The following is a 22088-nucleotide window of genomic DNA, read 5'->3' on the forward strand; positions in this document are numbered from 1 at the left end:
TCCCCTTGCTGCAATTTAAGCCCGTTGCTTCTTGTCCTATTCCTTTAGGGGAAACAGTGATCTTGGTGCAAAGGATGCTGAAACAGCCACTGCTCAGAAACAACATAGGAAATGTCCTGTCTCTCACCTCTCACACACAGAATTTGTCAATGCTGTCTTTTACTACAGAGATGGGCAGCTGTTTTCTTTGGAAGGTAGGGTTTGCAGCTATGGCATTTCATGAATTCCAGGGCTGACCACTGTGACCATCTATCTAGTCTGACCTCTTGCAGAACCATAGAATTTCCTGAAATAATTCCTAGACAGAACTTAAAAAAAACAAAACAAAAAACAATTGTGATTTTAAAATGGTCAGTGATGGAGAACCCACCACAATCTTTGGTAAATTGTTCTGATGATTAAGTACTCTCCCTGGCTACGTCTAGACTGGCATGATTTTCCGGAAATGCTTTTAACGGAAAAGTTTTCTGTTAAAAGCATTTTCAGAAAAGCGCGTCTAGATTGGTAGGAAAAGTGTCCTGCCAAAAGCACTTTTTGCGGAAAAGTGTCCGTGGCCAATCTAGACGCACTTTTCCGCAAGAGAGCCCCGATCGCCATTTTCGCGATCGGGGCTTTTTTGTGGAAAACAAATCTCTGCTGTCTACACTGGCCCTTTTGCACAAAAGTTTTTAGGAAAAAGACTTTTACCCGAACAGGAGCAGCATTGTATTTCCGCAAAAGCACTGACAATCTTACATGAGATCATCAGTGCTTTTGCGGAAATTCAAGCGGCCAGTGTAGACAGCTGGCAAGTTTTTCCGGAAAAGCGGCTGCTTTTCCAGAAAAAGTGGCCAGTCTAGACACAGCCCCTGCTAAAAATGTACACTTTATTCTAGGCTGAATTTAGCTAACCTTAGCTTCCAGCCATTTCATTGTGTTCTGTTTCTTCCTCTGCCAGGCTGGAGAGCCCTTTATTAATATTTATCCCCATTATAGATGCTTAGACTTAATCATGCCATCCTTTCTCCTGTTTGTTACGCTAAATAGATTGAGCACTTCGCATCTGTCATTATAAGGCATGTGTTCTGTCTCATGGCTCTTTGAACTCATTCCAAGTTATCAACATCATAGAATCACAGAGCTGGAAGAGACCTCAGGAGGTCATCAAGTCCAGTCCCCTGCCCCAGACAGGGCCAATCCCAACATCCTTTCTGAATTATGGAGACAATTTTGGGGACAGCAGTCACCCAGTCCCACTTGATAGTCCCCTCTTTATGCACTCCAGAATCGCACAATACACACATTTTTGATTGCACCTAGTTCACCAGCTGCTCATGACTGCTCTGAATGAGTGACCTTTCCTCTTATTTATTGCTCCCCCCATTTTTTGTGCTACCTGCAAGCAGTTTGTGTGTGTGTTCTGCCAGATCACCGATGATAATGTTAAATATCAGAGGGCTGGGAATCACTCCCTGCAGTACTCCACTGAAACACCTGATCAGTGCCGATTCCCCGTCTACCATTACATTTTGAGACCAATCAGTTCCTGCATTTGATGGGTGCCATCTTAATCTTGTTTCACTCTGATTGTTGTGCAAAACGTCATGTGGCACCTCTAGAAATCTAAGGCCGTTGTACCAGCGCCATTACAAGCCCTGGCTTTTTGTCTTCCAGGGGAAAGGCGGCATGATTCCTGGCCTCAGCCGGGAAGCAGGCCAGGGACTGCAACTGTTAGGACTTGCTTCTACTAGTTCCATAGCTGAGAAACCCAATCGCTCTGCTGGAGTCATCCCACTCCATTTGTGGCTCCTCCCCTGTGCCAAAAACCTGCTTAGTGTTTTCAGCAAAGAAAGCCGACTCAGACTTATGTCTGCCAGGGTTTTGTGGGCAAGTCGGAGCAGGAAGAGGGAACAGGAAGCAGTGGGAAAATAAACATTTCCTTGCATTTTACTTGGAACAGGCTGCATGCTGGCTGCATGGCGTGGTACATGTCATTTTTCCTGTCATTTTAAAGTAGGCCGAGCTACCGGCGTTTTCTTACCTGACGAGGGCTTGGGGTACATCCTGTGGAAAAACAAGAGGAAAGCGTAGAATGTGAAGGCCAAACCTCCAAAGATCGTCCCACAAACCAGGAAATTGTAGCTGCCCTGATCGTGGATAATCTGCCGTAAAGAAAAATAAGGGTCTTAAGTACAGGGAGAGAGGTGCTTCGTATCAGGGCGAGCCCCAGGGAGCAGCAGGGTGTTTACATAACTCCTGTCAGGGGTCAGCAGTGTTCCTTTGTTTGAACCTTCAACTCAGAGAATCCATTTCCCCTGCTGGTCCAGCAAAGCTCATCTGTTGACCTGGGAGCTAAGTGCCAAACCCCATCTGTTTTCCCAGGTTGTGTTGGTTCTCTGGAGTCTCATGCGATCTCTCTGTGCAGACGGACAGCTTTATGCACATGTATGAGAGACGTGTTCTGCAAATAAACTCTGCCCGTTAAATGGCCTAACCAAGACCTACCTGAATCACATGCCCAGTGAAAGAATATGCCTTTCATCACCTGACAAGCTCTAGTTATCCCCATCTCTGTCAGGAGTTTCTATGACTTTGGGGGGGGGGGCAAAGAGCAGTGGGAAGTGGAGCTTCTGCAAGCCCCAGAGCCAGGCAGATGGATGTTTATGGGCATTTCTGCTCTAAGGAACATCACACAGGGAATATGCTGCCTCTGCGCTTCTCCAAACTTAACTCCCAACAGCAGCGGTAATGCAAAACAGCCTCTCGCTGCGGTGGCATTGCTTGGTGATAAGGTAGGGAGTGCGGCAGCTAGCACATCCCACCACGGCTATGCTGCTCTTTTGGCTAGATTGACCCAAGATGGAAACTGCACCTCCAGCTTTAGTGTGTAGATGCACTGCTACAGCAGCGGGCACTTCTAGCTATAATTATCTCTAGCATTCTTCAGTGGCTGGTGGTAGCTTAGCAGCTTCCACTGGTAGGTATTGCCCATTTTCTCTACAGAAGCCTGAGCCCTCTTTCCTTGCAGAATGATTCTCTAGCTTTCAGAACTGTCGGCGAGCACCACGTGTCCACATAAACCCTGTTGCCATGCAATACACCTCTCTTCTTGTGCCTAAATCCACTCCCACTTCTAAGTGGGGTAGACAGAAGTGCAGTAGGGGACTTTTAGTGCATGGTGGCAGGCTGGTGCAGGGAAGACTTACACCCCACCTTGTGCTGGCAAGCTTTGGGACTTCCATTCACTCAAATAAACCTCTGGGCTAGAAATAAAACCCCAGTCAATTCAAACATATCCTGGTTTTTTCCTCTTTTTTTTTTCTGCACTTACCGACCCCACCAGTAACTGTAGCACCATCTCTCCGATTCCAGCTCCAGTCACTAACACTGTGGTGGCACAGCCTGAAAACAAAGGGAACATGTTCTGGAAACTGCTAAAGTGAAAAGCTTTAGAGAGCTAAGAGTATCCCCAGGATGGAGGGTCTATGAACTGAGCCACACCTGCTCTTCAGTTGTGAACCTGCATTGGCACGGCCCTTTGGCATTCTGATACATCAAAGATTTGTTTATTGTGCTGCCCTCCGGCTTGCTCCATAACTAAGCCCTCCACTTCTTTATGTACAGCACCGAATTTTAAAGTAATGGTTGCAGCCAGCTCGGGTACCAGTCAAAAGTTCTTGTTCCTCCCACTCAATACTGTGTGCAGAAGCATCTGTGCCCCCCTATTAGCCATTCATTCATGTCCCCCCATTTTACCCTACCAGCTTGGTGCATGTGGATGGTTCACGGGGTGGTAAGTGGTAGTGGGAAGCAACATTCCAGTTTAGACAGAGTTATTCCTGGGTAAGCAGCAAAGCATGACCTTGGAGAGGTGAAAGGGGCTTGCTCCTTGCTGCTGGTATTTCCTTTCTCTGCTCAGACTCTGATGGGAGAGTGGAGATGCTCACCTTTGTACTGGAGGATGTCTTCAGTGTAAGCCAGCATGCTGGGGAAGGTGCTACTGAGGAACAGACCTAGGCAGGCTGTGCCCACAAACAGGAAGACCACGCTGTAGGAGAACATCAGGAGCAGGAGGAACGTTAGGAGCACTCCAACCTGCAACCACACAAGCCCAGGGTCACTTTTGGGGAAGAAGAGAAATGCTGAGAGAGTACGGGGCACTAGTGGGCTTTAAAAAGAATAGGTAAGGGAATGGAAAAGAAAGTTTTGTCTCTTGAGTGTCAAGTTACAGGCATGATCTGCATGTTCCCCAGTAATCACCCTAGTCACTGACGTGACTTGCAGCTAGAGAGAGAGATCAGTCTATTTACCTTTAAATGCAGTGCTCAATATTCTCACTAGAGGGCCAACTGCATTTGATTTTGGTTAAGAAGCCCAGGAAAACCATCCATCCCAATTTCATTAGACAAAGAATTGAAATCAAGCCCCTTCTAACTAGCTAAATGTTGCATTTTGGTGTTTCTACTGAGCCTTAGGTGCAGTTTTTTGCGTTTTTTTCCCCTCTCCTTTGCTTGCAATTGTTACTAAAGTCACAACTCTGCTGTTTTGCCGAATTGCTGGTGACAACTCAGCAGGGGGAGCCCTTGCCAAATGTAATCGCAGCCAAAAAATAAAGGCGCTGTTTTTTCCCCTTAATTCAGTCAGGATTGAGTGATAGGTGGATTTAAAAAAATGTGTGCAAGCATACAGATGCACAGAGCCATCTGGAAATTAAAGGCAGTTCCTTTTACAGTTAACTTAATATTAAGTCAAATTTTAATCCTAAATGATGGTCAAAAGTGTGTATAAAAAGTATTAATTGCAATTCTAGAGCAGATTTTATTCTGTGATCTCAAACAGTTAAAAACAGGTAATTTTCCATCTGTTGGTAAACTTGTGTAATGCAGAATTGTTGCCTGTGAAGTAAAAGGCAAAACTTCCAATAAATGTGGTAGGACTAGAAGGAGCCCCCAAATTAGTTCTAGCTAATGGTAGAACCCAAAGTTCCTCTGATCTTTAGTTATGCTGGATCCATGCAGTCTGATGACACATTTCAGAGGAAAGCGCAAACAGTGTCCTAACTGTGGGGAAAAAAACAATAACCTGGCGATCGCTGGCAGTTTCTCCCTAATTCACACAGTAAGTGACTCCTTTATGGTCTGACATCCTCAGGCTTCTGCTATTCTTAATCGTTAAAAACAATTTAATGTAGCTGTTTCTCTGCGACCCAATATTTCTAAAGTGATTTGTGACCTGGTGCCTCAGTGTGTGAATTCCCCATTTGAGAGATGTCAAGCACTTGGTTTTTTAGAAAATTTAGACCCATAAACATCCAATCCCATTTGCCTATGATCTTCCCAGACTCTTAACTGTTATGCCACGGAAGCCATAAGAGTAAAAGACATCCACATCTCTCAGCACTTCCACTGAGTCAGATTTCAGCCTATGAGAGAAACCACCAAAGCAATAAAAATAAAACAAAAATGTTTTCAGGCCAAGTCCTTTGTCTAGTTTTGGGTTCTTTGTGCTAGGGTAGCTCCCTCAATGCAACCACAGTGGGTATGGTTATTTGTGCCTGTGCTAGCTACCCAAAATGGAGGAGGGGGTGCAAATCACTCCTTGCATTGGTGCAGAATATCCCCAAAAGGGAGCTGTAGCTACACTGATGCAAGGATACCTCTGTCCACTGTGTGTGGGGAGGGGAACCCTTTCCCCTCCCACTCAGAAGCACTCCCCTCCCACTCTGCAGCAGGGGCAGGGGATAGACGACTTACCACATTGATGGACACCATGGTTGCAGGATTCATGCGGTAGGACACAGGGATGGAGATGAGCCGGCCCAGTGTGATGAACCCCCAGAACAGGCTTGGCAGGTAGCCAGCCACCTTATGACCCACAGAAAGAGGTTCCTCCACGGCGTAGCTGTAGACAAAGCCAGAGTACTCACCCTGCAGGGAAAGCAAGCAGCCCTTTGCATTAATTTTACATCTCCTCCGTCTAGGGCTGCTCTAACATGCTCTCCGCCGGGAATGTTGCACGTGTCCAGGCATGAGTCAGCACTATTGGGGCAGGTGCTGGGCACAGAGCAGAGATGCCCTGTGCTTTGAAGAGCTTACAGTCTAAGGCCAGATCTACACTAGACCTGTAAGGTTGGGTTAAGTTATGCAACTCCAGCTACATCCTCTACCTCCGAGCTTAGCGCCATCTTCACAGCATTGGCTTCCCTTAACTCTCGTGACTGCCCGGAGTACTGCAGCTGGCCGGCGCTGCCCTCAGTGTTTGATTTAACAGGCCTGCACTACACCCGCTAAATGGAATGCCAGAAGATCAATCTCTAGCACCATAAGTGTGGCCTAAGGAATCGTCCCTCAACCACCGAGGAGGAGAGCTTGCAGGACTCAGCCCTAGTGAAAAAGGAGGCAAAATTCCCTGCCTGGGAGGGATGATCACAACCAGGTAAAGTGCCTGCAGGCAGCCACAGCACACCTCTAGAGCGCTGTCCCCCACAGGTGAGCATACACACTTTTCCCCTTGTAACCAATGCTAGGTGGGCTTTGAACCTCAGCCTTCGGCAGCTGCAGCTGTCCTCCTCACCTTGTATTACTTGCTCATGTGCCACAGGGAGATATGCCTCTGGGGCAGCATGGCTGGCTAACCTAATGCTCAGCCAGGTTCAGAACAGAAGGGTAGTCAATTGTTGGGAGCAATCAGGAGCCGTGCGTCTGATTTCCCCGCGACTCAGAGAAAAGGGCACAAGTAGATGTTGTTTTATGTCCACACGCCCGCCCCAGTAGAGGTCATGAGGAAGAGGGATCTGCCATCTCAGGTGAGTGCCCTAGGCGCCGAGAGATTCCCAGGTGGGCTGCTCTTTGTCGCTGGCTGAAACTGCCCCACTTCAGTAATGGGGCCACTGACAGCCCGAGCTGCACTCTGGTGCCCACCTGTTGGGCTAGACGGTAGTTGGAGGTGCCCCTTACCCCAGCATTTCCTCTGAACTACTTTAACTAGGAGTGGCCTGTAGCAAGCTATTCTAGTCAGAAGCCCTCTGGAGCTCAGCGGGCGTGTGGGGTTTCCTTGTGAGATGCTGAAGACACTGGTGCAGTTATGTTCACTGGCTGGTGAAGGGCAGGGAGAGCGTCCTCAGCCTTGCCAGTTTAAGCTGTTCCACATTAATTAACTATGAATGGGGCCAAAGGAAGGCCTGTTACCAAGCAGCCTGCTGTAGCTCAGAGGTTAGTTATCTGTGCTGGGATGCTGAAGATCCTGGATCTGTTCCCTTTCGAACAGAGAGTGGCTTCTACCTTTCCTGTTGCTGCTACTTCAATTAACTATGAATGGGGCCAAAGGAAGGGCTATTATCCAGCAGCCTGCTGTAGCTCAGTGGTTAGTGGTCTGTGCTGGGATGCTGAAGACCCTGGATCTATTCCCCTCTACTAGCCCTCTTATGAGGGAGTGGCTCCTACCTTTCCTGTTGCTGCTACTTTAATTAATTAACTGTGAATAGGGCCAAACGGAGCCTGCCTACAGAGATGCCCTCTGTGGTGTAATGGGTTGGGTGCTCCCCTGAGATGCTGGGGACCCTGGTTCAATCCCTGTTATGGGGAAGTGCTTTACAGCAGGTGGCTGCTACAGGGGGGCCATTTTATTAAAATATTCATTGGGCTGTTTAATAAAACAGGTCTCTCTTTTGCCCCCTGCTGCCAGGCTACCGCCTAGGTGGTAGGAGACCCCAGGTCCAACCCCCCCTCTGCAGGGGGGTTGGACCAAGGCTCTCCTACCTCCCAGGGGTCCTCCCTCCTCCCTCCTCCCACGTCTATCCACCCACCCCACCCCCAACCTGGCCCCCTAGCCACCACCCCTCCCCCCTCCCCCCTCCCAGGCCCACCCCCCACCCACTCCAACCTTGCCCCCATCCACCACTTACCTGTGAAGTGAGCGATCTCTGTTCAGAGCCCCTTCCATTTCAGAAAGACAATGGCCTCCTGTGAATGGGGACCTAAACAGGAACCTCCCACTTCCCCCTGGGAGGCAGGACAGCCTTCTCCAAATCCTTCTTAACTGGGCAGAGGAAGGATTCGAACCAGAGCCGCTCACCTCCAACGGCAAGCAGCCCGACCGCTGGGCTATAGAGTGACCATAGCCCCCGAGCTCACCCCGTTCACAGTTAAGTCACAGGGCACGGCATCAAGAGGAAAACACCACAGGCTTCAAAGCCAATGACCTGCTCAAGTAGGCGGGAGGGGGACTCGAACCAAGCACTCCAACACCCTAGGGGAGGGCCCTGACCACTAGGCCATACAGGGCTGCTTAGGACTAAGCCTTGCATTGGACCATTTAATAGTAGTTAAAATAGAACAACTCCCAACAAGAAAGCACTTTGCTGCACTAAACCTTTCACCTGCCACACAGCTGGCTTGAACCAGGCTCTCCAACACCCACACCTCATGCCTGAACCATCAGTCCACCTCTTATTTGGGCCTTTTAATTAAAGTGCAACAGCCTGAGGTGGCAAGAAACCCCCTTTGCCAAGCCTGTTCTGAACAGGCAGTAGAAGGGGCTGGACGCAGGTTCCCCACTTGGAGGTCAGCAGCTTGGCTACTGGCCTGGAGAGCAAGTCTGAGCCTTGTCCTGGCTCAACTGGTAATGACTTACAGGGGAAGCGCTTCCGCTGGAGTAGGCATGATGCTTCTGGCCTCCTTTGGAAAGCACTTTGATGGCTACTAATGAGCCGTGCTGTATATGCCCTAGGCCTTGTTATGGTTGCTCACACCTCAGAGCAGACCTTAGCCCTTCATTCTCTAGCTACTGAATTGCAGTTGCTTGGGACTTAGGGAATCAATGCAAGCCTGTCTCCTTACTGCTTTATTACCATGGGGATGCTATGACAGTGGTGAAGCACTGCACCCCATTCCCTAGGGAGGGGGTGGAATCTCCATCCCTAGAAGTTTTTAAGTCCTAGCTTGACAAAGCCCTGCCTGGGATGATTCAGTTGGGATTGATTGGTTCTGCTTTTAGCAGGGGTTGGACTTGGTGACTCCTGAGATCTCTTCTGACTCTATATGAATAGTCATTTGTCATAGTTATAGGGACTGCAAAAGCAGGCAAGTAGGCTGCTGCCTTAGCAAGATGGATGGTGCCCGGGTGAGGGGAGGGAAGGGGCCTGCATCTGCAGAGGGGCTGGGAACAAGTGCTGGCCAAAGGGGGCTAGCAGTTCCTAAGGGTATGTCTACACTGCATTCCTCTTTCGAGAGAGGAATGCAAATGCAGCTGAGCGAAACGGCAAATGAAATATAAAATGAGTTTAAGGGTAATTTCTAGACTGCGTTTCTTTTTTCAAAATAGGGTATTTCAAAATAGCGCCCACACGCGATTATGCGAATGAAGCACGAGAAATTAAACTCCGTGCTTCATTTGCAATTTCGCTCAGCTGCATTTGCATTCCTCTCTCGAAAGAGGAATGCAGTGTAGACATACCCTCAAAGATGCACTAACCCTAGAAGCTCAGACACAAGCCGTGCATCGGCCACATCTGAAAATGGAGGGTCAGATGTGTCCCAGCAGCAGTTGCTTTGCACAGCGAGTCACACTTGCTGGTCTACTTCACGCCCCGGGAAGACTTGGTGAGTTTTGCACTTGTCCCCACACAATAAGGCCTAAAATGACTAAGGTAGGAATAGCAGCCCCACCTCAGTTCTTGGCTACACCAAGAGGGTAGGGGGCGAGCTGGGGGAATCCTCCCCACCTCCCTCACAAATAAAAAGGAGTCCAGATGCATACACAACTAATGTGATTCCACCAGTCAGGGCGGAGGAGGGAATGCCCGGTGCCAGGAGATCCAGCCATGAACAGCGTGCGTGTATTTTGCCTGAGGCTTAGCTGGGGTGTGCTGGAGTCAGGGTGGAGTGAGTGCCACGTAGCTGTACTTACAATGATCCCGTCGCTCATGAAGAGGACCAGCGCCCCGGCCACGTGCACTGCGAAGTAGGAGTATGACGCGCCTCTGAAGTTTTTGCTTTGGCAGCAGCTAAACAGGTCGTCATGGCCTGGGTTAAAAAAAACACCACACAGACAATGCAAAGTGGAACTTCCAGCTAACTGCTCCCTCTACTACTCACAATGGGGATTTGTCGTCACCGGCCCCAGGACAAATGGAAAGCAAAGCCACAGCGCCGTTCTGGAACCCTGAGAGCCTCTGCCAGTGGGAAATCTTTCCCTAGTGTGGAACAGGTGACTGGGGAAGCAGGTGGGGTCAACACCTTGCTCCCAGATGCCTTCGGTTAGAGGGAGAGGAGGCGTCTGTGGAGCATGACGATTCCAAGATCTGCATTCCATTCCAGCCTCAGCCCCAGATTTATGGGTATTTGCATTGAGGTAGCTCCTGGAAGCCCTGCCAGAAATCAGGGCTCCTTGGGGTGGGGCACTGTACACACACACACAGTGAGAGACGATCCCTGCCCCAGGGCGGGTCCACACTGCAATCTGTAGGAGTACAAACCCAGGGGCCTTGGCTGGCTCGTGCAGCCCATGCTGATGCAGCGTCGCTGCTGTTGTGAGATGAAAGCTTTGCTTTGTCTGCCATCGCCCCTCTGACTGCAGTGCAGACGTACCCAAAAGCTGAACAGCCCTGCACCCCATTCCATGATGCTTCTGAATGTGATCTGGAGTAGGGATAACAACCCTTTCTCCCCCCTGCCCCTGGTCAATGCAGAGTATAAATTCTTTAGGGGCAGAATCTGCCTCTTCCCATGTATCTGCACAGTGGGACCCTGATCTTGGATGGGGCTAATGTTGCACCAAGAATAAAAGCCAGGGGGTTGAGTGAAACCCCCTGCTAGCTTTCAATATGTTGTGAATAAAGTGCTTGGCACACAGAGTTTGCTTTTTGTCTGCAATGCATTTTACAAGGTAGTAAGCGTCCTGCATTATCGTAGGGGCATGGCAGGATGGAGGAAGTGACGGATCTGCCTGAGGCCACAGAAGGAATATCATTATTTATGGGGCTCGATTCTCTCTTGCCCTGCGTCATTTACTTCTGCCTAGAGGGCAGGTGTGTTATATGTGATTGCTGAGTCAGCACACGAGCAGGGTGAACAATAAAACCTGGTTTTACCAATAATTAAGATCAATGCGGCTTTCATTTCAAGACATACGTCTTAGGCTTTCTGCCCTCTTCCCTTAAAAAATACCAGAGGGGGGAATCTGACTGAAACTGACCAGTGCTGACTACAGGAAGCCCGAGGCAGAGTTGCTCAAAAGAAGGTTTTTGGCAAATGTCCTAACCAGAGAGTTGCCAAAAACCAGCTGTTGGTTACATGAATATTAAATGACAGCCATTTGGGGTTACACGTTGCAACAACAAAATAATAATTTTCAAAGCAAAAAAAAAAATGTTTAAATAGGACATTTTTCAACAAGAAAACCTTTTGCTTCACAAGATTTCAGCCACCCCTGGTAAGTCATGCTTCACGCGCGCTTTTGCGCTGGTGTCAATGGCAAGATCAGCTGCAGGGCAATAGAGAACCAGGCCCATTCTTTCCACTGTGTCTAAATACCCTAGGCAACGAGGAGGGCTCCTTTGTGCTGAGAACTGCACAGAAAATGCCACCAAGACAGTCCGTGCCCCACAGACCATCACACTGGGGAGGACAAGACAATATAGGTCTCTACTTTTGAATAAATTAACAGCTCCCAACAGTGGCCTCAAAAATCATCTGTCATTAGCCTCTAGGCATCCCTGGCTATCCATCCTGTGCTTCGACCACAGAGCTCCTTAGTATAAAGAGTAGGTTTAAGGCGTGCACAGCTTTGGATCCTTGCACGAGCTTTGCTGGTGCAATGATAGCAACATGCTACACTGGCAAAGCAGGACACAGATTATACAAACAACTGAGCTTTTTCCAGTGTACTTGATTAGTCTACACTAGGGTTTTGACCAAGGCTGCTCTGTTGGTCAGGAGTTACCCGCAACTGACAGCAGATATCTGTAGCCTAGATGGGGTTAAGCATCTACTCCACTCCCTGCAGTACCTCCTCTCTCCCTGCCCTCAATTCTCTCTGCCTCAAGCCTTTTACTTCACTGTAAAGAAAAGAAGTGTCTTTCCCTGCAATACACAGGGCAGGTCTGCCCTGTAGATCTCTGTCAGGCTGTCAGTCAATGTGTGTTTGGTAATGACCCCTGACCATGTAGCTATGGCAACTCTAGTCCCCAGTATAAATGGAGTTATATGGGCAAAGCTGGATTCTTATGGATACCGCACCATTCCACTTGGAGACGATGGTTTTACTGCACCTATAAGTGGCTGCTTGCCAGTAAAGCTACGCACACAACCAGGAGTGCTTTGTTGGCTTAGCATACCAGTATTTCTAAAGCATAAAGTGCACCTAGCGTAGACATGGCCCAGCTTTAACGTAGATACTGAAATTAAAAGCATTTTAAAATTTCCATTCACTTACCACTATTTATTCCAGTGGTTAAATACACTTGGCATTTGTTTCTCTCCGCCTGGCAATGAATGTGGTTTGCTACAGCTGCCTTTGGACAGCCCACAATGCAAAGGAGCCTCATTCCTTTAAGAACGGCTGAGTTTAAACAAAACCAGGGGAATCGTGTCTTTGGGTCTTGGGTTTTGTACAAGCTTTCTTTCTGCAGGCCAGAATTTAGGACCTAGCATGTGAAATTCCTTTGCCTTGTGAGGATGGCACAGAAGGAAACCGAAACCAGCCGACGGGAGTTTGTTTCAAACTCAACAAACAACAAAAGAAACAGAGTCCAACTTTCAGAAGAAACAAAAGACAGGACTATGCAAAAGTCCTGTCTTTTGTTTCAGCTAGACCAGACTAACACGGCTGCATCTCTATCAACTTCCAGAAGGATGTACGTGACTTAGCAGCCCAAGTCCTCTTTCCAGAAGCGAGAGAGACACTTAATGACAGGTACTATCATTTAGGCATGGTATGAAAGCTTAGACAGCAGAACAGTCTTATTGAAAATAGCTGGTTCTCCAAAATCACTCGGTTGCTACTGAAGTTGTGCCTTTAGTCACGAGGGCCCTTGCCTTCAATTCAATGGCCTTGACTTCTAGGCCGCAGTGTCGGGCCTAAGGTACTTTGGCTCTCAGATATTTTACCCACTAGTCCAGTGCTCTGCCTTCAGAGCTGGCAGTGCGTTCCCCAGGCTCAGGCAGTGAACCGAGGAGCCAGGAAATTATTCACAGCTCTGCCACCGACTGTCTGTGTCACCTCAGGCCTTTTCAGTGCCTCGGCTTCCACTCCCACCCACTGTCTGTCTCGTCTGTGTCAGGCAGCCACTGACTGGTGATGATCCCAGTTGGGCTTTCAGGTGATACCATAAAACAATCAATAATAAACCCTCCAGTCCTGTTTTGAGCAAAGCTAACATTTGCAGGAAGAGGCGCATCCTGCTGTAATTCCACGCCCGATGGACCTGCTGGCCAAGCCAGACAATTTAAAAGGAAAGTCAGTCAGTCCCCAGTGAACCCCAATCCCCTGCACTCTGGATCTGTGACCCAAAAAGCAGAGCAAGCTGTCAGCATAGAACACCACAAAAGAAATCCACAAAGGTTCACAGGGCTGAGCTAAGGATGTTAAAGACTAGTCAACTAGTTGATTCCTCCCCGCCCCCCCCCCCCCGCTGCCTCTATCAGATAGAGGCAACTAAGGGTCGGGAAGAGGGGGTGCTTGAAAGTGGCAACACTGCACAGCTGAGCTTGCGCTCAGCTGTGCAGCAGGCTGTGCGTGGAGCCCAGGGTCAGCTGGGGACTTCCCAGCCGATTCCAGGCTCCAGCACGGCATTTCCATGGAACCTGGGCTCAGCTGTGGAGTTTCCAGCTGACCCCGGGTTCTAGGGAGATGTCGTGCGTTCCCAGGTTCTGATGAAATGCCATGCTGGAGCCCAGGATCAGCTGGGGAGTCCCCAGCTGACCCCGGCTCCAGAATGGCATTTCAAAGCCGCAGCGCAGCCCCCTGCTGACCCTGGGCTCCAGCGTGGCATTTCAAAGCCGCAGCGCAGCATGGTGCCTGGGGTCAGCGGGGGACTCTGAGATCCCCACTGATCCTGGGCTCCATGCTATGCTGCCGCTTTGAAATGCACAAAAGCCCCCACTGAAGACTCTTGCATATTTCAAAGCGAGCACTCTCGTGCAGCCCGGAGTCAGCGGGACTTCCCGCTGGCCCCGGGCTGCACACAGAGCTCCGCATTCCTCCGCTGGGGCTCTTGTACACTTCAAAAGAGGAATGCGGAAATGCCTATCGACTGGTGGAGTTAACGTCCGTAGGCTGGGCGCCCAGCTGTTCTGCACAGCCCAGCAACAGGGCCCATCACTGCTCACTGGATGCCAGCTGATATGAACGGGAGCTTTGGGGGATGGGTGCCCCTTTGCAGATGTTACCCTGGCTTGACTCTTCCATGGCACCTCCCCACTCCCGGGGGTTCTGTTTGAGCCTCTCCTGTGTCCCCATCTCACCTCCGTCTGGCTGGGCCGACTGCAACGTGTTGGGACGATTGTCCTTGTCCGCCGGCTGTGTTTCCATCGCCAGTTCATCTGCGGAAAGCAGCGGGCGGCGCCCGTGGGTGAAGCAGGGCACCAGCCTTTCCTTGTAGAGCAGGAAGAACACGGCGATGGGGACCGGGAGCTGGGGAGCCATGGGAAAAGGCAGGTCAGTCAGTGTGGATTTATTCTCCCTCCGTCCAATGCCCAATCCCCAGATTTGTTCCTGCAGTGGTAAGCGTGGCTCCCGCTGAGGGGGATTCTCACCGGAATGGCTGGGTGGTTACAGCGTTGGACTCAACTTCCAACAGGCGTGAGCTTGTGTGTCTGAATCCATCCCAGTGAGCGCAGGCCTCCATGAAGCTGCAGGTAGCAGAGCAAAGACCCTTGGCTATCATGCACCCAGCCTTCCCTCTGTCCCAACCAAGTGAGGAATGAAAGGGGGCTGGGGGGCTCGGGAGGCTGACGGTGAGAGAAAGAGGCCATCACTTGCTGCTTGGCACAGAGGGGCTGAATGCAGAACTGGCTCACAAGTGACAGATTTTCAACAGCAATTAGAAAGTTGAAGTCATTCTGTTCCAAAATGCTGCCGCGGTGCCTCACGCTCTCGTTTTCCTCCCAGGGAGTCCAGGTTAGAGAGGACTTCATTACCAGGGGGCACCATGGTCTTACTTCTTAGTGGGGGGGGGGGTGCGGCTGTGGTGCATTATGGGAGGTGTAGTCCAGCTGAGGAGCCCAGCTCGTAGAAGGGAATGAGAACATGAAAGCTCTTGGACTATAAATCCCATGAAGCACCATGGCAGCATTTCCCAACTGAAATGCTTTAATTCCTGGGAGTTATCGTTTCAGTGAAAAATATCCCAGTTTTCCTGTGGAACGCGGACAGTTTGCATGGCACAAAAAATGGTCCAAGAACCAGTTTGCACGGGGCCTCTCCAGCCAGCCTTCATTGTTAGTGCTCAGTGGCTAACCAGTGTCTGGCTTTTGAAATCAGATGGGTTTCAAAAAAATACCGAACTCATGTGATCTCAGAAAAGGATGGCGGGGGGGGACAAGCCAGGAGGGGAGCGGGGCTGGCTGGGAGAAATGTGTTGGGGAACCGGCCGACGGAAAGCAGGGCTGGCCAGGAGGGAGTTGGGAGGAGTGCGGCTGGCCGGGGGGGAGAGGGAGGGCCTGGCCCGGGTGCACACAGATCCCGGAGTGCTGCCTGTCCCGTGCACGGTCCCAGCGGGGCGCACGGGCGACTCTGGCCCCGGGGATTCCATCCTGCCCTGGTCCTGCCTCCCCCTCACTGTGTAGTTGCGTACTGCCTGGCTGGTAGACATGCTCATGCAGCGTGAACGTGTCTACAAGCCAGGCAGTACACAACTACGTACTGATACTCATGATAATAATAAAACTTACTTGATTAGAAAATACCCGACATTTCTATTTTCTTAATTTGTTTCCCGAACAGAAAGCTCAAATACCGGACTGCCCGGTTCAAAGCCGGACACCTGGCAACCCTAGCTGGCATTAGATGAATTTGTGAGTCTCCACCCCATCATGACTACATCACAAGGGTCATGGCACTGCCTCAAAAAGCTTGCACTGGACATCTCTTTGGCCACCTCAGCCTATTTGTACTGCAATATCACCTAGAGGCTGCCAGTGAGCTCAGGGTCTCCCTTGTGCCAGGGCTGGTGAAGGGCACTGCTCCAGAGAGCTCTTGCCCTTCCCAGACAGAGTGGCAGTTCACTGGTGAAGTAGCCAGGACGCTCTGCTTGATTTGCTCTAGGAGACTTCAGGGCACAGTAGGGCACAGTAGGGCAATGCCTCCTGGTGCTTCCCTGCTGCACCAGTCCAAGGACACAGGTTAGGCCAGGCGTCTCACACACACGACTCAGTGGTGCCTTCAGACCCACAGGGATTTATTACTTTTTGTTTGTTTGTTTGAAGGGAAAATTAAGGGAATTAAGTCCGATCCGCCCCCTCTCCCTTTAATTGAAGCCCTGTTTATTCTGTGACAAACGGAGGGAGAAAGCCAGGAAATCCATAAGTTACAGCTCACGCTCTGCCCCAGTGCTGGCCACTTAGTTTTGTTTTCTACACATCTGCGAGCAAGTGTGAGTGCTAGCCCTGAATTTCCTGGTTTTTGTTGGCTCGGGGTATTATTTAAGAGTATGGAGGATTTTTCCCCCCCTTCCCCTGTCTCTACTGAATTCATTTACGAGGGCACCATTGTTCTGGGAACAATGGGAATGGGAACAATTAGTTCGGTCCCATGGAAGAAAAATGTATTCATTGATAGTTCTAATCCTTCCGGAGGTCAGGACCGTGTTTTAATTGTGGATTTGCAACAATAATAAAACGCCAGCTTTGCAGCCCTTGCAGACTCTTGCACCATGCATCTCCCAAACACCTTTCATCCTAAAGGATCCCAAAGTGTCTAGGAATAAAACAAGGAGTCCTATGGCACCTTAAGACTAACAGATTGATTCGGGCACCAGCTTTCATGGGTAAAAAACCTGTCAGTAGATGCAGATGCAGTGGTTGTTACCCATGAGAACTCACGCCCAAATCAATCTGTTAGTCTGCTGGGTGCCACAGGACTCCTCATTGTTTTTGCAGATACAGACTAACACAGTGACCCCTCTGAGGATTATGAATAAAAGAGAGGCCACTGTGGATAAGACACTAGACTCAGACCCATGAATCCAGGATGCAAAGACTGCCTTTGTGATCTTCTCCAATGAGCTTGACCAAGTCACTTGATTTCTCCAGGAATTAGGCTATGTCTACACTGCAGGCTTCTTGTGCAAGAAGCTTTTTGCGGAAGAGATCTTCTGCAAAAACGTCTTGCGCAGGAGAGCATCCAGACTGCATGGACGCTCTCGTGAAAGAAAGCTCCTGATTGCTATTCACAGAATAGCCACCAGAGCACCTGTGCTTTTTTTCAATAGGCTCTTTTTGCGCAAAAAAACCCTATTGTCCATCCACACACACCTTTTTGCGCAAGAACTCTTGTGCAAAAAGGAGTTATTCCTCGTAGAAAGAGGAATACCTACACTGCAAATACCCCTCTGTTCTTTTGGTTTACTGTAAATTTATTTGCGCAAAAACATGGTTGAGGTGTGGAACTCTCCATGGGCCATAACTTAGGTCCCGTCTGTGAAACAGGAATAATAATCTTCCTCTCTTTTCAGAGCAGGGACTGTCTCATTGTGTGTATGTCCACCCCTAGCAAAATGATCTTGTTTAAGGCCTGTGGGCATTGCCTTACTACAAATAATAGATAATGTGCTTCACTCTCCCACTCCAGAATTAGCCATGGGTCTGAACCAAACCCTAGAACTGGGCAACAAACATCCAGACCCCCTCCCCCGAAATCACACACTGTCAGCTTTTCAACCACCAACCTAGCGTGGCCACCTCTGGAGTGAAATGTGGCAGCCAAATACATGCAACAAAGCGCATCGGAATGGCACACCAGCTGCTCCTCAGTGAGCTGTTGTGTTCATTAAGATGGATGGAATTTCTGTATGGAACAGAGGGGTTGCCAGATTGTCAGGCCATTCAAACCTGCTATGGTGATCCCAGCAGTGGCCAAGACCGGCTGCTTCCCTAGAAGGCAACCATCGTCCTGAGATGCAAATCCTGAAATGAACTAGACTAATTCTAGAGTTGACCAAGGACATAGTTATACATCCTTCCCATTCTGTCAGTCAAGCAATCCAATGTTCCCACAGCGAAGTATCAGGAGATTAATTCCTCTAAGAGAAGGTCATAGTCTCTACCTATACTTGGTTTAATGCACAGCACGTATTCATTCTTTGCCTTTCTGTAGCACCTTTGACCCGAGTTGCTCAAAGAGCTTTCCAGGCATGAACTGTTCCCACATGAATGGACAGGACTCAGGCCTGGGAATCAGATTCCAGCCCCAGCTCGGCCAATGACTAATCAGCTGACCTTGGGTAAGTCACTTCCTCTCTCTGTGCCTTGAGCTCAAAGCACCATGAGCTCTCCGGATGAAAAGCACATCCTAAGTGCCTTATAGGGTTGTTATTATGACCCTTATATGAGGAACGGAAAGATCATGTTTGTTTTACATGGGAGGGGAAATTGAGGCACAGTGAGACTAAGTGACTCATCCAAGATCACACAACAAGTCAGTGCCTGGGAGAAGAATAGCAACCAGACGTCTTGATTCTCAGTCTCCCCCTGTGGCCATTGGGTGCACTATTCCCTCCCACAGATTAGGAAACAGGGTGAAATCCTGGTCTCACTGAAATCCATGGGAATTCTGCCATTCACTTCAATGGGGTCAGGATTACTCCCACCACAGCAACCAGCCACTGCTGGGAAAGGCCCTGCTGAAGTGTAGATTGAATTCTAGCCTGGTGCCGGAAGGGAGGACACTGGTATCCACTAGTGTTCCCTGTAAGCTGAGCGCCTGGGCGGCCAGTCAGGAGGGATTCAAATTCCACCCAACTGATTAGCAGAGCACCCATGCCTCGGTTTTGTTTCTACTGGTGGTGCACATTCCCACATGTCTTGGTGCACATAAAAAATTGTTCCGCACACAGATGGAAAATTCCGCACATGGATGGAGTAGATTAGTGGCAACACTGGTATCCATGGCCGTGGCTGAGACTGGGTGGAAAGAGCAATCTGAAAAGGGCTCTGTGCAGACAAGGGGGAAACCAAAAAAGCAGGTTCCCAATCCCCAGAGGTGGCTCTGATCTTAAAGCTGCTAACTCTGAGCCTGTGGCGGGATGAAAGTCTGGGCCCCATCCCCTTACGACCACAGCGGCTATGGGAGAGGCTGTTGTTACTCAAAGCAGCACGGGGTGAGTGCGTGGGATGGGAAGTCAGCCTGTCAAAGCAGCTCACAGATCAGCAAACACAGCACTAGCTTTTTGCAGGGAAAGGTTTCCTTAGGCAAGGAGCCAGACTCACCTCGGGCACACGGCACGCTGATGTTAGCGGAGTCAGGGGACAAATTGATCCCTGAGGCTTTCCCCTGCGATCTCTCACGAGTTACTAGCTGCCTGAGTGTGGCCACATGTATTACCGAGCCGGCTGCCCCGTCCCCCTTTGATATTTCCACCAGAAAAGGGCAAACTGCAACAAGCTCTGTTGGCTCATGGCTGTGGTTTGTTTGCCAAGAGATATCGGGGCAGGGCCGATGTGTTTATTATAGGAACTGGCTCCTTGGAGAGGCCTGGGTGCTTAGACTAACACGCCGACCGCACCTGAGCCGCTTGGCACAAGGATTCACGTGCCCCCGGGGATGCTAAACAGAACTAGAAAGGAACAGACAGCAGACACAGGTGGGACACGGCGACCTACCCCACACATGGGGGTGAAGATGTATTCCAGCACTGGGGAACTTTTTTCGGAGCAGGGGCTGCTCACCCACAGAAATATCAGTCCGGGGCCGCACACAAGAATGAAGCAAAAAACAAAAAACCAAGCCCTCACTGACATGGCCCCTGACTGAGAAGCAGAAAGACGCTCCCCACATCCCCACACCAGGGTCTAGGGGGGCCCAGGCTAGTAGATTTTGTGTGCTTGGCGGGACAGCAGAGGGGGCTGGAGCAACAGGCGGGGAGTCCCAAGCCTCAGGAGCCAGATCCAGGCAAGCCAGGGGCTGTATCCAGCCCTCAGGCCTTAGGTTCCCCAAACCTGATGTACTCCCCTTGTTTGGGCAACACCCATTCAAAAGATAAACCTCTTCAAGGCCCTGTCTACATTTAGAAATGCGCCTGCCTCCCCACACTGTAGCAGGGCCAAACCTTCAGGGCACTCCTATCATCAGACCAGCGTCCTCTCGGTTGGTCTCCAGATTGCCCTTGGCACTAAATGCAATTCACTGGTGCATCAAGGCAACAAACACAGTTATAACCACAGCACTCATCCATCTCTAGATTCTGTTTTGGCCCATCTCCCTGCTGGGGCAGGGTTTACCCTAGCCTACTTCTAAAGAACCCAAGCAAAGCAACTTCCACCAGTCCCTGTGGGGACAATTACCCCACAGACAAACAGATCCAACTCTCAGGAACTTACACGGATGTCTAACTTGCCAGAGCATGAACGGAGTGTCCATTCCACGGGAGAACTCTGACACGTGGAATCTTGCATTTGTTCCTAATCAAAACGAGTAGCTGAAATGTCAATGTTTGGAAAATTCATGATTGAAAATCATCAAAACACTTTGGTAATGCCAAATCATTTTGCTTTGATAAGATTCAAAGGTTTTGTTTTGGTTTCAAGGTATAACACAGAAGATTGGGTAAGAGAAGAAACAACAATATTAAGTGTTTTAATATAATACAGAAGTTGTAACAAGAAAGTCACAACATTTTGATTTTTTCCTGTTAACAATGGTGTCAAATTAGACACGTTCCCAAAAACACTACAACCTACTTCATTTCATCCCCTTTGTTCCTAACGTCATTGTACTAATTAGCTTCTCTTTCCTTGGGCTGTGTCTAAACTACATCCCTTTTTCAAAAAAGGGATGAAAATTAGACACTTGGAAATTGCAAATGAAGCTGGGATTTAAATTTCCTGCACTTCATTTGCATAATGGCAGCTGCAGTTTTTTTTTCAAAAAGGGACTTTTCAAAAGAAAAACGGCTGTTTAGATGGGGTTCGTTCGAAAATAAAACCCTTTTTCAAAAGATCCTGTACTCCTGAAAAAATGAGAAGTACAGGATCTTTCGGAAAAGGGGTTGGTTTTTTTTTTTGAACAATCCCCATCTCAACAGCCATTTTTCTTTCAAAAAACCCCTTTTCGGAAAAAACCCCAGCGGTTGCCATTATGCAAATGAAATTTAAATCCCAGCTTCATTTGCAATTTCGAAGTGTCTAATTTACATCCCTTTTTCAAGAAAAAGGATGTAGTTTAGACACAGCCTTGTTGATGTTTACACCTTTCAGACATGGAGGGTGCACTCACCCCTCTTCCAAGCTACTTATATTAATATTGGTTAAAGTTGGATTGTTTCCATCTAAACAGTGTAGCTGGTAAGGGTGGGGAAAGCATAAAAGATTAACTCACTTTGAGAACCCCAGCTTGCAACATTCCTTGGATATTTGAGATGTGGATTTATCTCCCTTTGTCACGAATAAAAACGTCATGGGGGAGAAAATTGGAAACTATAAACTTTCCCTAATCAAGGCTAACTTCTGTCCCATCTTCTGCCTTCCATTAAACCAGAACCTTTCCAGATGTTTGGTTAGTTTTGCCCGCATCGTCTCTGACACGTGGCAGAGACGGTGCCAATCCCAATCTCACACTGCTCTTGTTAAACTTGAATTACTGGTTTGGATTATATAATGCAGCAGGAAGGCCAAATTTAGTCCCTGAGCCAGAAGGCAACTTGGGAAAGAGAACAGGGATGTTACTTTGGCCTGAGACAAACACACCAAGAAGTTTACCAAAGGTGTGTTCTACTTCCTGGCTTCCCTTTACATTTGTTACCAATGTCTCATGCCACGTAAAGGGCTGCACTAAACCAGCCTCCAGTTTACCTTGCTCTGTTTTTGCATTCACAATATTTCAAACCCAAATTGGCAGATTTGAACCGCTTCTCCCCCGCTGCCCTGATAGATGTACAAACTTCAGTGGTGATTGCG

The 22088-nt window shown here is 49.2% G+C and overlaps 1 protein-coding gene across 2 annotated transcripts in view; it reads right to left on the bottom strand.

The window, feature by feature from the left end:
- The window catches only part of SLC60A1 (solute carrier family 60 member 1), a 51327-nt gene that overhangs the window by 14699 nt on the left and 14540 nt on the right, over positions 1-22088 (bottom strand). For both annotated transcript variants that reach the window (XM_075910088.2, XM_006139191.5), the window contains exons 4-9: positions 14442-14610; positions 9886-10001; positions 5733-5906; positions 3927-4074; positions 3311-3381; positions 2021-2141 (exon numbers count right to left, since the gene is read on the bottom strand). In XM_075910088.2, the coding sequence (XP_075766203.2) occupies positions 2021-2141; positions 3311-3381; positions 3927-4074; positions 5733-5906; positions 9886-10001; positions 14442-14610 (799 nt within the window). The remainder of the gene's footprint in view (positions 1-2020; positions 2142-3310; positions 3382-3926; positions 4075-5732; positions 5907-9885; positions 10002-14441; positions 14611-22088) is intronic.

Source organism: Pelodiscus sinensis, chromosome 27, assembly GCF_052426305.1.
Source record: "Pelodiscus sinensis isolate ZL-2025 chromosome 27, ASM5242630v1, whole genome shotgun sequence".
NCBI classification, from domain to species: Eukaryota; Metazoa; Chordata; order Testudines; family Trionychidae; genus Pelodiscus; species Pelodiscus sinensis.